This window comes from Lipotes vexillifer, unplaced genomic scaffold (genome assembly GCF_000442215.2).
Source record: "Lipotes vexillifer unplaced genomic scaffold, Lipotes_vexillifer_v1.1 scaffold328, whole genome shotgun sequence".
Classification (NCBI taxonomy): Eukaryota; Metazoa; Chordata; class Mammalia; order Artiodactyla; family Lipotidae; genus Lipotes; species Lipotes vexillifer.
This window is the reverse complement of record NW_006799460.1, coordinates 504,624-522,170: the sequence shown is the minus strand read 5'-3', so window position 1 is coordinate 522,170 and position 17,547 is coordinate 504,624. Positions and strand designations below refer to the sequence as shown.

At 42.6% G+C, this 17,547-nt stretch overlaps 1 protein-coding gene across 5 annotated transcripts in view; it reads right to left on the bottom strand.

Annotated features, from left to right (window-relative positions):
• Positions 1-16,462, bottom strand: part of ADD1 (adducin 1) — a 40,330-nt gene extending 23,868 nt beyond the window's left edge. For all 5 annotated transcript variants that reach the window (XM_007471625.1, XM_007471626.1, XM_007471628.1 and 2 more), the window contains exons 1-3: positions 16,268-16,462; positions 13,080-13,242; positions 6,268-6,419 (exon numbers count right to left, since the gene is read on the bottom strand). In XM_007471625.1, the coding sequence (XP_007471687.1) occupies positions 6,268-6,419; positions 13,080-13,242; positions 16,268-16,462 (510 nt within the window). The remainder of the gene's footprint in view (positions 1-6,267; positions 6,420-13,079; positions 13,243-16,267) is intronic.
• Between the last annotated feature and the right edge of the window lie 1,085 nt (positions 16,463-17,547).

Genomic DNA, 17,547 nt, shown 5'->3' with positions numbered 1-17,547 from the left:
GAACCCGCGTCTCCTGCATCGGCAGGCGGACTCTCAAGCACTGCGCCACCAGGGAAGCCCCCTGAGCCAGGTTTTTTAACCCTGAAGTCACTTCTTTTATTTTATAAAGGATGCTGATCTTTTTAACTATCTAAATCAAAACTATGCAAATTCCCCAATTCCCAAACTGGGTCAAAACAAAAACAAGGAATTACTCTGTGTATTTATTGGCTGGGATGAAGAAAAATAAGGTTGGAAACAGGGAAAAATTAAATGTCAGATATTTTTAATTTTATTTATTTTTTTGGCTGCGTTGGGTCTTCGTTGCAGCACGTGGGCTTTCTCTAGTTGCAGCGAGCGGGAGCTACTCTTTGTTGTGGTGCGCAGGCTTCTCATTGCGGTGGCTTCTCTTTTTGCGGAGCATGGGATCTAGGTGCGTGGATTTCAGCTATTGCAGCACGCAGGCTCAGTAGTTGTGGCACATGGGTCCTAGAGTGCACGGGCTTCACTAGTTGCGGCACATAGCTCTTAGAGCGCAGGCTCAGTAGTTGTGGCATGAGGGCTCAATAGTTGTGGCTCACAGGCTCTTAGAGCACAGGCTCAGTAGTTGTGGTGCATGGGCTTAGCTGCTCTGTGGCATGTGGGATCTTCCCAGACCAGGGATCAATGGGCTTAGCTGCTCTGTGGCATGTGGGGTCTTCCCAGACCAGGGATCGAACCAGTGTTCCCTGCACTGGCAGGCAGATTCTTAACCACTTGTGCCACAATGGAAGTCCCAAGTCAGATATTTTTGCTTATTTTAAAAGTTTTTATTTTGAAACATACATGTAAAAAAGTATTTAGCAGGTATACATACAATTTAAGTAAAATAATAAATCAAATGTCCATGTACCTTTCAACCAGTTTCAGAAACAAAATAAATCTAATATTTCTGAAGCTGTTTCTTCCCCCCCAAATCCCATAAGTAATCACTATCCTGAGTTATGTGTTAAGCATTTTCTTTCTTTTCCTTACAGTTTTACTTTATATATATTCATCCCTAAGCAATATATTGCTTAATTTTTATCTGTTTGTGAACTTCATGTAATTGCAATCATACTGTATTTTTCGGTGACTTTTTTTCCTCAACACTATTTCTGAGATTCCTCCAGATGATATACAACATGGCAATAATTTATTCATCCTCACTGCTGTATAGTGTCTATTGGATGAATATACAATTTATGTACCCATCTTCTATCAATGGACATGGTTTTCATTTTGCCATTAAGAACAATGCTATGAACATTCTTATACCTGCCTCCTAGTGTACATGGTACAAGTTTCTCCAGGGTAACAAAGTAGGAGGTGAAGCCCAATCATTTTCCAAAAGGCCTAATGAAATGTGCACCCCTGCATGTGCACCCCTGCTGGCAGGTATACGACAGCTCTGTGCTTCTACCACCATCTTCCCTAAAAATTAAAGTCTGCTGTCCGTGAAATGCTATATTCCATTGTGACTTCATAACTTCCCAGTTACAACTGAGTTAAGCAACATTTCATATTTTTATAAACCAGTCTCATTTCCCCTTCTGTAAATTCCTGTAAATTGACTTTTTTGTCCATTTTATACTGGTTTGCTTATTGATAGTTCTTCATCTATTCTGGATACTAATTTCTTGTTGGCTATAACCGTGAGGCAAAATCTTCTAGGTTGTAAGCTTTTATTTTCACTCTCTTTATGGTGTCTTTTAATGATGAGAAATTTGTTTACTTTAACATAGTCAAATGATTTATTCATCTTTTCTTTTATGATAAGTGTTTTTGTGTCTTAAGACAACTTTCCTTAAGTCAGAGGTTAAAGGTAAGTGATTTTCACTTATTCAGATCCTAAAATTTTTTAAGTATTATCTTTCACATTTAATGCTTAATTCACTGGAATTGCTTTGTGACTCTATACAATATAAGGTAAGAATCCAATACAATTTTCCAATTCTGATTTTTCAATCTAATTGTGCCAGCACCAATTACAGCCTGGTCCATCATTCTTCCCTTGATGATCTGCAATGCAGACTCTTTTGTATATCTGATTTCTTTTTTTATTATTATTATTAATTTATTTATTTGGGTGCACCGGGTCTTAGTCGAGGCATGCAGGATCTTCACTGCAGCATGCGGGATCTAGTTCCCTGACCAGAGATTGAACTCAGGCCCCCTGAACTGGAACCGTGGAGTCTTAACCACTGGACCACCAATGAAGTCCCTGTATATCTGATTTCAGTACATAAAGATCTAGTTCTGGGCTCTGTCCCACTGGTTTAACTGTTTCTTCCTTTCCCCAAAGCACACTATTTTAGTTACCGTCACTTTATAAGTTTGACACTTGATAGGAAAAAATATCTCCTTACCTAGTTCTTCAGGAGTTATCTATTCTAGGCCTTTTTTTCTCCACATAAGTTTTAGAAGCACGCTCATGCTATGAGGTCCCACTTTAAAAAAATACTACATAGCCAGTTTTACTCACTTTTTTCTTTGTCTATATATATATATATACACACACACATACACACACACACACACACAATTCATATAGCTATAAACAGTATACATTTTATATTTTCTCTTTTATAATAATTATTTTCCATGGTTTCACATGGTCTTTATCAATTATTTTTCATAGTATGTAACATTCCCTCAAGCTGATGTTGAATAACTGAGCCATTTCCCACCTACTGATGGATCTTAAGACTCAAATTTTTTTATTATTATAGATAATGCTATAATAAACGTATTTATACATCATGCTTTCTTCTTTGACTTCTTTCTTTAACATATTTCCAAGAGTGAGCTTAACAGATCTACACATTATAATGGAAAAAGCTTAAAATATACAATTTTCAGAATCTGAAACAAAAAGGAGAAAGTGCTAAATACTGATGTAGACTGGAAAAAGAGAGGACATTTCAAAGTAAGTTTTCTAGTCCCTGATGGCCTAGCACTGGTCTAACTGCGAGTCTTCCCACATCTAATGCCCCTTCTCTGTGCACAAGGAATGAGCGCTAACGTCATTCACCGAAAACACAATACACCCGACTCACTATCTCTGGCAGAGATCCCTATCATGTCCTCAGAACACAGTCACTGTGGACCCGCTGCCACCTGTGGAGCCCACCACCTTGGAGGGTTAGCATTCCTTGGAATCCAGAATGGAGGTGAACCTAGCATTCCACTGACACCCAGAGGCATTTAGGGACGGAAAGACCCTGCCATCGGCTACGTGCCACCAAGAGAGGAAGCCCAGCTCATGTGCCAACTGGGCTATCCTGTCTTTTGACACCCCCACTCACAAGCTTCTCTAAATCCAGTGCAATCTTAAGACAGAGAGAGATGTAATTCAGACAATCATCTCCAATCCTCTAACACCTGTTAGCACTTTTAAATCCCTTTAGCAGAAAATCCCTATTGCCCTCCTTCAAAGAAAGGGCACGATGACCTGTTGGCACTTTTTGGCTGCGCTGATACTGTTAATATTTCTTTTCTGTTAAATCTATATATGATAACGCCTAGACTGTGAAACCAAAACATGGATGCTATAAGTAGTTAAACAAAAACAAAAACTTTCTTCCTCAAAGATTCTCTAGTTCACAAGATATAAGAAATGTATTTTGTAACTTGAATTTCCTTTTTTACTCAGTGTTAAGTCCCAAACAGATCACTTACAGAAAAGTAAACACCCAACTAATGTTTTTTTTATTTTGTTTTTGCAGAACACGGGCCTCTCACTGTTGTGACCTCCCCCGTTGCGGAGCACAGGCTCCGGACGCACAGGCTCAGCGGCCACGGCTCACGGGCCCAGCCGCTCTGCGGCATGTGGGATCTTCCCGAACTGAGGCACGAACCCGTGTCCCCTGCATCGGCAGGCGGACTCTCAACCACTGCGCCACCAGGGAAGCCCCTAACTAATGTTTTAATTCTGCTAAGTCCTAAATAATTAAAGGGGGAAAAAACGAGCAATTTAAGCAATTCAAACTTATTTAAATAGCATTCATAATAGGACTAGTAGTAAACAGCTTTTAAAATCCCCAGAGAATGTAAGGCTGGCATTAAGCCAAGGATTACATTTCCTCTTAGCAATGTAACATTTTCATGGAACTAATTTTTAGGCAACCATTTAGCATTAAATCTCTACACAGGGGCTTCCCTGGTGGCGCAGTGGTTGAGAATCTGCCTGCCAATACATGGGACACGGGTTCGAGCCCTGGTCTGGGAAGATCCCACATGCCGTGGAGCAACTGGGCCCATGAGCCACAACTACTGAGCCTGCGCATCTGGAGCCTCTGCTCCGCAACAAGAGAGGCCGAGATATTGAGAGGCCCGCGCACCGCGATGAAGAGTGGCCCCCACTCGCCGCAACTAGAGAAAGCCCTCGCACAGAAACGAAGACCCAACACAGCCAAAAATAAATAAATAAATTTATTAAAAAAAAAAAATCTCTACACAGACGTTCTGCCAAGTATAATTAGCCACAGAGGCCAGCAATTTCCACGCAGGCACAAGGAAGAGAGCCAGCTCTTGTGGGAGGCTAACTGGATCCACTGACCAAATATCAAAAGGCACCACAGAGTCTCATTTGATAATTTTACTAAGGCAGAATTTCAGTTCAACTGGATGCTTCACTCCATCATTCAGCCAAGAGTTCAGTATGTGCCTCCTCTGTGCCCAGCACAGGAATTCTTCGCAGGACACGGCCGGAGGCTCCTTTCATGGAGCTGATGTGGACGACAGACAAACGTACAGTATGGATGATGGTAACTGCTGTGGGGGAAATAAAGCAGGCGTGCTAGGGTGGAAGTAACATTCCACAAGCATGACAGCATGGATACAACAGGGTCAGGTCTGCATTTTGAAAGGTTCACTTTAGCGGCAATGTGGAGAACAGAGGGGAGGGTAACTCGGTACATCTGGCAAAGATCCCTACCATGTCCCAGAAGCACAGTGCACTGGTCACAAAGGTGGGCTTCAGACTACCATCAAAGAGCATTCCTTGGAGTCAAGAATGGAGCTGGGAACCTCCCTGGTGGTCCACTGGGTAAGACTCCGTGCGCCCAGTGCAGGGGACCCGTGTTCAATCCCTGGTCAGGGAACTAGATCCTGCATGCATGCCACAACTAAGAGTTTGCATGCCACAACTAAGAGCATGCCTGCCACAACTAAGAAGCCCACATCCAGCAACTAAGATCCTTTCACAGCCAAAACAAATAAATAAATACTTAAAAAAAAAAAAAAGAATGGAGCTGAACTAAGCACTGCTGGTTATGAGTCCACAAGTAAAAAACACCTACACATGTGTATTAAGTATTGTGTGTGTACTGAGTGTGTTGAGTATGGAGAAAAGGGTAAAACGATTTAAACGTCTGTTAATGCTGGTTATCTCAAGGGGATAAGAGTATTCACAGGATTATGCTTTCTTCTTTCAACGTCTGTGTAAGGGATGCTTGCCACAATAAGCACACACTGTATTAATAATTTAAAATATCCAATAAGGGGCTTCCCTGGCAGCGCAGTGGTTAAGAATCCTCCTGCCAATGCAGGGGACACGGGTTTGAGCCCTGGTCCGGGAAGATGGCACAGGCTGAGAAGCAACTAAGCCCGTGCGCCACAACTACTGAGCCTGCACTCTAGAGCCCTTGAGCCACAACTACTGAGCCTGTGTGCCACAACTACTGAAGCCCACGTGCCCTAGAGCCTGTGCTCCTCAACAAGAGAAGCCACCGCAATGAGAAGCATGCAGACTGCAACCAAGAGTAGCCCCTACTCGCCACAACTAGAGAAACCCTGAGCGCAGCAATGAAGACCCAATGCAGCCAAAAACAAATTTATTTTTTAAAAAAAAAGAATGAATTGAAGAAACTAGAGGTCCTGATAATGTTGAAAAACGGCTAAAACTGGAATATCTGAAGAAATAAATATGAGAGATAGAAGGCTTTGGTCCAAGTAGGAAAGAAAACATCTTCATTCTTGATTTTTTAGGCATAAAAAGAACTTTAGGAACTGCCTACAACTTGGTAAACATTCATTTATTAGGTCAGCAAGCAAGAAAGGAGTTTTAAAGAACTACCGTTCTCATAATTTTTAATTCAAACTGGCTAATTCTCAGATTATTATACTCTGCAGTCAGCAATCAGAAGGAAGGTGTTCCAAGATTTACTTCAGCTCAGCCAGATTCCCTCTCCCCCTAAATGAAAACAGGTGGTGCCAGACACATGATATTCCACTTATCATTCAGTTACTACCCCATTTAATACTCACTGTGATGTGATTGTAGATAAGCTGAGACCATCCAAAGAGATCTGCTAGTCGGTAAAACGCTGCCAGTTTACACCGCAATAACTTCTCCCCTTTGTCATAGGCAATAGAATCAGATCCTCTAAGGTCATTCACAGGAGTCACCATACCAAGACCTGAAATGAAAAATGAAACAAGACTCAAAGATTTAATATTTCTTGTCAAATGTAAATCAAATAACAGTTGAGATATTAATCGTCCCACAATGGGCCATAAGGTAAGTCTTGAAAACGTCAAAGACTATTTCATAAAGACCAAGTTCCCCAACATTAATACAATTAAGGTAGAAATCAATAACAGAAAGGTAATAAAATTTGTAGGATGCAGTAAAGCAAAACTTAGAAGGAAATTTACGGTATTAAACATATACGTTATGGGGCTTCACTGGTGGAGCAGTGGTTAAGAATCCACCTGCCAATGCAGGGGACACAGGTTCAAGCCCTGGTCTGGGAAGATCCCACATGCAGCGGAGCAACTAAGCCCGTGCACCACCACTGAGCCTGCCCTCTAGAGCCCACGAGCCACAACTACTGAGCCCACGTGCCACAACTACTGAAGCCTCCGTGTCTAGAGCCTGTGCTCCACAACAAGAGAAGCCACCATAATGAGAAGCCCACGCACCACAACGAAGAGTAGCCCCCGCTCACCACAACTAGAGAAAACCTGCATGCAGCAACCAAGACCCAACGCAGCCAAAAATAATAACTAAATAAAAAAGTAAATAAATTTATTACAAAACAAAAGAAAGAGGGGAGGGGAGGGGAGGGGAAGATGGGGCTGGGAACGAGAGAAAAGAAAAGAAGAAAAAAGACCCAGAGAGAAGCAAGGGAGGAGAATTAAATGAGCTGCCGTATTTTTTAGCACTTCACAAAAACAACAGAAGAGGGAGCTCTAGAGTCAGGATTCCTGAACTGGACTCCTCCAGGAAAACTAATTTCATGTAAAAATGAACAGAAAAATATCATGATCAAATACCACACAAAAATTATTCAAAGAGGGCTTCCGTGGTGGTGCAGTGGTTAAGAATCTGCCTGCCGATGCAGGGGACACAGGTCCAAGCCCTAGTCTGGGAAGATCCCACATTCTGTGGAGCAACTAAGCCCATGTGCCACAACTACTGAGCCTACGCTCTAGAGCCCACAAGCCACAACTACTGGGCCCACGCGCCGCAACTACTGAAGCCCATGCTCCTAGAGCCCGTGCTCCGCAACAAGAGAAGCCACGGGGGCTTCCCTGGTGGCGCAGTGGTTGAGAGTCCGCCTGCCGATGCAGGGGACGCGGGTTCGTGCCCCGGTCCGGGAAGATCCCACGTGCCGCGGAGCGGCTGGGCCCGTGAGCCATGGCCGCTGAGCCTGCGCGTCCGGAGCCTGTGCTCCACAACGGGAGAGGCCACGACAGTGAGAGGCCCGTGTACAGGAAAAAAAAAAAAGAGAAGCCACGGCAATGAGAAGCCCACACACCACAACAAACAGTAGCCTCCACTCTCCAGAACTAGAGAAAGCCTGCAGGCAGCAATGAAGACCCCATGCAGCCAAAAATAAATTAATTAATTAAATAAATTTTAAAAATAAATTATTAAAAGAAAAAAGAGCAAAATCACATTCCTACACATAACAAAAGCACACAAGACATATCCACAAAACAAATGAAAACTATAAGCTATTATTTCATAAAAGATAAAGAAAGGCATTAATAATAAAAGATATGAAAAATTTTTAATATAATTAGAAAAATTCAGAAATGAGGGCTGGAATAAAAGGAATTAGATATAAATGAAAAATAATTTTAAAAATAAATACTAAAAACAGCGTAAAGGTGAAAGAGGAGAAAAACTTTTTAAATCATAAAGAAATGAAGAAAGTGATAAAAAGGACTTGAGAAAATGTGACAGTTAAAGAAGTCAGACAAGGAAAATCCAACATGCGCATACCAGGAAACAAAAGCAAGGGAACAGAATGAATATTAAAAACGAGTTCAAGAAAACACTCTGAAAATAAAAAAGTTTGGATGGGCACATCATCTGAGAAAACTGCCCAGAAAGACAAACAGCAAGACATATTCTGGTAAAATTTCTGGACTCTAAAGAAAACGGAAAATAGATTATGAGCATCAAGGAAAAGAAACCAAGTAATTTATATGGAAAGATTGTCTTCAAATTCTAAGAAAATGAATTATGCATTTAAGATACACAAAAGAGGAAAATGTGAGCCAATGATTTTATACCCAAACTAACTAAACCAAATTAACATTGACATATAAAGGCCACAACACAAGAATGCAGAAATCCTTTCTACAAGTGTTTTCTGGGAAATCTACTTTATAAAAGGAACTTCAGACAACCGAACTGACTAAAGGGGCACTGATACAAGGACTGGTGGTGAGCATTAAATATATATTTATTACAGAATTAAGTTATTAACTGTAACACAAAATGAACGTAAAAACAAGACCATAACATATAATGGTTATATGCTTTGACAACAGAGAATATAACTACTTTAAAACATGAAGAGAGAACATATTATTGGTATAGGATTGATACTGTGTGTGTATGTGAGAGAAAGAAAATGAGTTATTAAGTAATATTCTAGTTTTGTTATTCCTGGTGTCCTGGAGAACCAGAATTCTTATTGTGGAAGAAAGAAAAACAAACGTTAGATAGAAGAGGTTAAGTAAAAACCCCTTAGACTTGAATTTTAATTGGAATTATAATTCCAATATATTTATAATTATACTTACAATTCCAATTTATCAATATAGTATACAAATCACAAGGTAATTTTTAAAAATAAATTTTATTTATTTATTTGTTTATTTATTTGTTTATTTTTGGCTGCATTGGGTCTTCGTTGCTGTGCGCAGGCTTTCTCTAGTTGCAGTGAGCAGGGGCTACTCTTTGTTGCAGTGCGCGGGCTTCTCACTGCGGTGGCTTCTCTTGTTGCGGAGCACGGGCTCTAGCTGTGCAGGCTTCAGTAGTCGTGGCTCGCGGGCTCTAGAGCGCAGGCTCAGTAATTGTGGTGCACAGGCTTAGCTGCTCTGCGGCATATGGAATCTTCCCAGACCAGGGCTCGAACCTGTGTCCCCTGCATTGGCAGGCGGATTCTTAGGAAATCTCCAAAAGGTAATTTATATTTCCTAGCTCTATCCACTAAAAAGGCCTAAAAAGAATAACTAACCAGTCAGTAGCAAAGAGCATTTCTAGCACCCAGACTAAAATTTCATTTCTCAGAAAAAGAAATCAAGGTTTCTTAGAGGAATGGCTGACTCCAGATCTGGGGCAGGAAATGCACAAGATGAGCCTAGAACATCTCCTACAAGAGGTGGCCTGGAAGCTGTCAAAGACTACTAGGCTCAGGAGTCAACTTGGAGAGGTTCTCTTTAGTCAAAGGTGGGACAATGTGAGTAGTATCAAGAAGGATAACTGCAGGGCTTCCCTGGTGGCGGTGGTTGAGAGCCCGCCTGCCGATGCAGGGGAAACAGGTTCGTGCCCCGGTCCAGGAGGATCCCACATGCCACGGAGCGGCTGGGCCCGTGAGCCATGGCCGCTGAGCCTGCGTGTCCGGAGCCTGTGCTCCGCAGCGGGAGAGGCCACAGCGGTAAGAGGCCCGCGTACAGCAAAAGAAAAAGGATAACTGCAATGTTTTGTAACACATTAAATATATTTAAATCTCTGCAGGGACTTCCCTGGTGGCGCAGTGGTTAAGACTTTGTGCTCCCAATGCAGGGGGCCCGGGTTTGATCCCTGGTCCGGGAACTAGATCCCACATGCATGCTGCAACTAAGAGTTCTCATGCCACAAAACTAAGGAAGCCAGCGAGCCGTAACTAAGGAGCCCACAAGCTGCAATTAATGAGCCTGCATGCCACAACTATGGAGCCCATGTGCCGCAACTAAGGAGCCAGCGAGCCACAGGAGCCCTTGTGCCTCAACTACGGAGCCTGTGAGCTGTAACTAAGGAGCCTGCCTGCCACAACTAAGACCCGACACAACCAGATAAATTTTTTTAAAAATCTATGCATTCAAAATAATATTAAAGAAATAGTAATTGGTCACTTTAGAAGATGACAGGAAACCAACTTCTCATTTTGAATGGTTACCTTTATACAAACCGTACCACGGGGTAAGCAAAAGAGCTGAGAGGAAGTTTCTTTTTGTGCGTGTGGGTTGAGGACTGACTTCCAATAGATCTCAGCAAGGAAGCTGCTCTGCTCCATATGAAACCCTGACCAAAAAGCAGGTCATCTATGAATGGTTTAGCACCAGCCTCCCTGCAATCATGTGTTGAGTGACAGAGAATGAGGTGGCCCCCTTTTTGGCCATGCCCCATTTCCCAGAGAAGTTTCTCTTTACAGAAATATTCTAACTAGGAAATACAGAAGAAGGAATGACACAATTAAAATATCACCATCTTGGAACCTTTGTTAAATTAACGGATCTAGGCATTGAGCAATGATGGCTGCTACAGCACAAATGGCAACAAGCAGGCTTATGTGCCTGTGGGTAGAACACAGTGCCACCTATGAAGTGAGCTTGCCAAAGAACAAAATCCAAATACAGCCAAGCTTCTAGACCCAGCTACCAATTTACTGTAAATACAAAAGAAAAAAGAACATATGGGCACCATGGAGATGGCATCAGCAAAATTCAAGACTGTAGCAAACTCTACAGGTCAACAAAACCCATTTTCTTTAAAGTGCGAGGAGAAAAAGAGAGATGGAGGGGCAAGTTGTAGCTCTAAAGATGCTTAAGAGACAGTAAGTAAAAAAAGACAAAATACTAAACCATAATATTTAAGTATAACCATTTGGGTGATAAAACTATAAAGAAAAGCAAGGCAGTGATACCATTCAAGTCAAGATGGTGATTCCTTTTAAGAGGGCAAGCAACTGAAAAAACTTTATTTCTTAACCAGGGTGCTGGTTATAAAGGCGTTCACCTTAAACCATTCATAAGTTATATATCATTTTCTTCTATGCCATCTACACAGTTATATTCCACAACAAAGGTTAAAATTCACATTAAATTTTTTTTATATTTAAGAAGTAAACTATTAGATACAATTAAAACTAGATTTTTTTCTTCCTTCTTTTTCTGGTGTGGCACTATTAAAATTTCCTTTATCTCTGACTAGAACACAATATGTGAGTAAATATATTACATAGTCCTTTATTATCTAATTCATATAAATATCACTAGAATCCATTAAGAATCCATGTGAGGACTTCCCTGGTGGTGCAGTGGTTAAGAATCCGCCTGCCAATGCAGGGGACACAGGTTTGACCCCTGGTCCAGGAAGATCCCCCATGCCATGGAGCTACTAAGCCATGCACCACAACTACTGAGCCTGCGCTCTAGAGCCTGCGGGCCACAACTACTGAACCCGCGCAACACAACTACTGAAGCCCATGCACCTAGAGCCTGTGCTCTGCAACAAGAGAAGCCACCGCAATGAGAAGCCTGTGCACTGCAACAGAGAGTAGCCCCCGCTTGCCGCAACTAGAGAAAGCCCGCGTGCAGCAACAAAGAGCCAACGCAGCCAAAAATAAAATTAAATAAATAAATAAATAAATAAAAAAGAATCCATGTGAAACATGAAAACCTAGTGACTACCATTCGACTTCAGGATGGAAGTGTGAGCTAGTAAATTACATGTGATTTTTAACACTCTCTGGACATTAATGATATTATCACTCAGGTGAATGTCAATCAACTTCTAAGAATACCAGAGAACAGACAGGTAAATAGCACACGGCAGGCGATCTAACGCAAACCAATACCTTAAGTTGGTCAGTCAGAAGCTGATTATCCAACTAGAAACATCAGAGATTGATCCAGGGCACAGTACACAGCAGGTCACATTAGCTGATGCTCAAGGTACCCTGGGCTCCACCTTGTCATGTTAACGTTTACAAATTCAACAGCCATGGCAAAGCGCCATCTCTGCACAACTAACTTTGCTAACTAACTTTGCTCACATTCACCCATCCAACATTTTTCTTCTAGCTTTCTTTTGGAATTTTTCTGTTTCTCATTCATTTGCGAACAGCAGTGAGGAATGGTGGATAAGAAATGTTGGCTTGGGGCTTCCCTGGTGGCGCAGTGGTTACAAATCCGCCTGCCAATTCAGGGGACACGGGTTTGAGCCCTGGTCCAGGAAGATCCCACATGCCGTGGAGCAACTAAGCCCATGCACCACAACTACTGAGCCTGCACTCTAGAGACCGTGAGCCACAACTACTGAAGCCCGTGCGCCTAGAGCCCGTGCTCCGCAACAAGAGAAACCACTGCAATGATAAGCCCACGCACCGCAACCAAGAGTAGCCCCTGCTCGCCACAACTAGAGAAAGCCCACGTGCAGCAACGAAGACCCAACACAGCCAAAAATTAAAAAAATAAAATGAAATAAATAAATTTATTTTTTTTTTAAAAAGAAATGTTGGCTTGACTGAAATAAGTTCAGGCAAAATCAAAATCAATGTGCTACTCCCCAAGCATTATTTCTGATTAGTTTTTTTTTTAATTCATAAAGGGTCTGAAAAGCCACATAAAAAGTTACCTGCCTGAGAAATAACAGTCTCACTGGCTCATAAAAAAGGAGCCCTCTATAGTCAAGACATTTTTAGGCCTATCTTTTACTACAACTAAAACTCAATTTTTAAAAAAACCTCAATTCTATGTATTACATAGTGTGTGCTCATCTATTTCACATTGGAAAATATTAGGAAATTTTACCCGGAAAATGACAGAGAATGTATACCAAGTCAGGGACTACTCACTCATGTTTAAGGCAGCCATCCCTCCTTGCGGAGCTGCCGGGTAGACATTCGGTACATTTGTGGTCATAAAATCTGCAATCTGCTGTAATGCCAATAGGCCTGTGGGATTCTTCCCCTTCTTAAATTGTTCCTGTATCATGGATTCCAATTCTTCACAGAAAGCCTAATAAAAGGCAAATTAAGACAATGAGATATCGTTTCTTTTCTGTTCCTTGGGAAGGCAGGGGTAACTATCGCATAGACTAATTTTCTGTTTGTTTACATCCAGTGCTGGAAAGGCAAATGGATATTCTCATATATCACTACCTGGAGCATAAATAAGTACATTCTTTCTGGACAGTAATTTAACAAGATAAAAGCTTAAAAATTTGAACAGGCATCCTATTCCTAGGAATCTTTTCTAAGGAACTAATCACAGATGTGCTCAAAGACTTATTCATAAGGATGCTCATTCCAGCATTATTACCAATAAAAGGGAAAACAGGTAACAGTCTACATTGTAAACAGTAGGGGACTGATTAAATACCCTGAGTCACCTTACAACACCTGACACTGTTCTAGGCACTGAGGACACATAGGAAGAAAATGGCTTTGCCATCAGGAACTTAAAACTTAGTAAGGAAAACACAAAAAGAAAAAATCCACAGTACAAAGGACCCTCTGTATCAACAGCATTCCAGATGACCTATATGTACAGTATGGAGCTGCGCTTAGCAACTACCAGTGAGTGAGGCCTGGAGCCACCCATCTGGACCCCAGACTCTTTCCTCAACCAGCAGTCACCAGCCAATGACCTTGCCTGCTTGCTTGGTCCTAACTCCTGATGGTTAAATATCCACACCCTCCCCTCTCAGCTCCCTGATCGCCTCTCCTCCAACGACCATGTCATCCAATTCACCCCGGCCTCCTATTTCCATGGTCATGCCCTAGAGACCTGCTCATTTCTAGTAACTGGGCCCCTCTGCAGTCTCGGAGCCAAGCACGTGCTCTCCAAACACCCTCTCCTAGTGTCCAGCTCACCCTCTCTTCAACCCCGTCTTGATCCTAAGACCTTATCACCATCCCGTACCTTCCCTGTGTCCTGACCTCTCTCACTCAGCTTAGGCCCTTGGTTTAAAACTATAGCCATTCCCTTGCTCACAACTTCAACTCTCTACCATTTCATCTGGCAAAATCCCAACCCCAGGTTAAGTTCAACTCTTTACACCCTTTCTATTCACGCTGTTGAAAGTGGCTGGGGGGCAAAAACGAAGACCGTACCGCACTGTCTCACTGTAAATCCATGACCACTGACCTGAGTGCACCCTTGACATTAACCCAGGGATCATTCTTGACTTTTCTTGCCCATTCTCTCGCCTACTCTACATGCCTTCTCTACACCACTCCCCGTGCCCATTCTAAGCAGATGCCTCCACTTGCTATTCCACTGAGAACAGAGAATCAGTCTGAAGGAAACTTCCACAGGTTCCCTCTCACATCTCCCAACTGTCAGCATCTGTACACACAGGGTGGGCCTTCCCACTCCTTACTGCAGTTGAACGGTCCACACTCCTAAAACCAAAAAACCACCACCGGGTACATTCTACTCAGTAAAGCCCAGGCCTTACCAGTCTTTCCTCTAGGGTTCTTTCCCTGTTCCCAGGCCCCACAGTGCATGTGGGTCAGTAACATTTTGATGCTGACTGTGTTCCTGACCCCTGTGGGTAGGGACTTGGCGTCCCCAGGGCCCCCAGCACAGCGCCTGGCACGTGCCCGGTACTGAAAGTTTAGCTTCTTCACCCTATCCTTGGTGACTTTCACTTGGTTTCTCGTTGCTTTTACACAGGAAAACTGCTCAAGCCAAGTCTAGACGTTATCCTGATTCTTTTTTTCCCTCACCTCTTCCTCCCCATCCATCAGCAAGTCCTATTTATTCCACCTTCAAAACAGAACACAAATGAGTTTACCTCTCTCCACCTCTACCACCAGCACTCTGGCCCAAGCTACCACTACCTCTTGCTTGGAAGACAGCTTACTCTCTTGCCCTCTACGGTGCTCTCTGTATACCAACCCAGAATGAGTTACTCAAAGACTGAAGCGTGCCGCTCCCGTCTGCACCGTACCCTGAGCTGGGCTGACACAGCCTCTGAGGCAACTGCCCCTTCCTCCCTCTCCAACCTCACGCAGCCCGCACTCCCGCTTCCTGTGCCCAGACCACACTGGCTGCCCTTGGACTCTTCAAGCTCACTCCTGTCCTGGGAATTTCACGTCTGCTTCTCCCCCATCCCTGCATGGCCGGCTCCTTCCTGTCATTCGGAGTTCAGGTCAAATGTTCCTCACTCAGAGGTTTGTTCTACCCCGTGACACCCAATCTAATCATGCAGCTGCTTCCTGCACGGGGCTTCTATTTGGTGCTCCCTGGTTAGCTCCTTCGACTACAATGTAAAGTCTGAGACTTGATCTGGGCATTTACACAGGTGCTACACATGTCACAATCCATCAAGCTATATACTTAAGACTTGTGTACTTTACTCTAAGTTATATTATTGAGGAATAATATATGAATAATAATAACAACCAAACAAACAAACTGGGTACGATGAGTACCCAGTTCCTTGCAGACAGAGATGATCAACATTTAAAAAAATAACTCAAATGAATTATCTGCCAAGTGACACCCAAAAATATTAAGGAAATAAAACAAGAACAGATTAAAAGGATAAAAAGAATGAAGCACACATAAAGGCAGCAGCATCAACATGAAAAAACTATGAAAACAGCACTACTTTACCTAAAGATGCAAACAGAAGACAGTTGGGCGTGACTGTGGTTCAAATGCCGACCAGAACTAAAGGTAAAATCAATCAACAATCAGGTGTTGCTGAGACCTACTAAATGCCCAGCACCAAGCTAGGTGTTTTGGAGGAAAGAGTAATTTTTAAATGGTCATAATATATAAAGACTCTCTGGCGAAGCAGTGAGAGAGTGAAAAGGAGAAATGAGCACCTCCTATCCTTTATGATACTGGAGATTTTTCATTTGCGTGTCTGCTAACTTGAACTAAACTGAACTCTTCAACAGCCATACATGTATACAAGGCACTGATTTCCTGTGTCAAGGTAGACGGACTATGACACATACAAGAGCACAAGAGCTGAAGCGGTGGAAGGAGGAAGAGGACACTTGGTCAGAGACAAAGCTTCTCTTACGGGACTCTGCAGAATCATGGACACCCTCTTTTTTTGCTCCATCATATTGAAGTCCTGGCGAAGGTCTGGTGCCATGTTCCTCTCTCGCAAGTATTCTGGATTGTTCTCATCCACTCTGTCGAAATACCTCTCTTTGTGAGGGGCTGTGGTCGGGGGTGGTGAGGTCACCACTGCAGCCCGAGTATCACCATTCATTGCACGATCTTTCTAGGTTCCTACAGAATCAAAACAAAAGACAGTATTGTTTTTGAATCAATGTCCAGTAGCATTTCATAATGAGAACATCAGCCTGATAAATACAATCTCCAGCATGAGGATGCCCTGACTGACCGACCAGTCAGAGCCATGACGTGTGATGCTTCTTTGTGGCTTCTGAGGCACGTGGCTGATCAGCCATCGCCCACCTTTCCACCAACCAAGGGCAGTTTTTGTCCTTGCCACTGTTCTTCAGCAGACAACAGGAAAACAATCTAACAAACCTAGTATATCCTCTGACAAACTGAAAAAATATAATTAGATATGAAAATTTTGACCACAAGATAGTTTCAAGCCAACATATTGCCCCAAACAGACAGGATCTTCTAAAAGCAGCACAGTTCATTTCTGGAGAAATCTGATTCATGATATTGTCCCCAAAAAGTACTGGTGGCAACTCTGCAAAGGATTTGCCACAGGTCAAAGGAGAGAAGCCGCTCACACATCTGTATTCATGCAAATGGGAAATGCTCTTCATCAACACCACCTTCTTGGTTCAAAGAACAATAACAGTAGAGGCTCTGAAAATGTTAGCACGTCCTTGAGTTTGTGAATAACCTGAAAAGATGCCCAAATGGCTCAAATTTAAACGTCTGCTAATATGGTTACTTACTTTACAGTCTTTTTCTTTTAAAAAAAACTTATTTATTTATTTGGCTGCACCAGGTCTTGGTTGCAACATGCGGCATCTTTGTTGCGGCGTCCGGGATCTTTAGTTACAGCATGGGGGAATCTTTTAGTTGCGGCATGGGGGATCTTTTAGTTGCAGCATGCAGGATCCAGTTCCCTGACCAGGGATTGAACCCAGGCCCCCTGCCTGGGGAGCTCAGAGTCTTAACCACTGGACCACCAGGGAAGTCCCACTTTACACTCTTTTTAATCCCAATCTTTTATTTGAAATGCTGTTTGAACACACTAAATTATATTCATCTTTTAACTATAAATCTCTAAATAGCACCTTTACTAATCATGCAAATAGTTCAATCTGCTTTTATAACCCACTGAATGACAGCTTTAACAATATA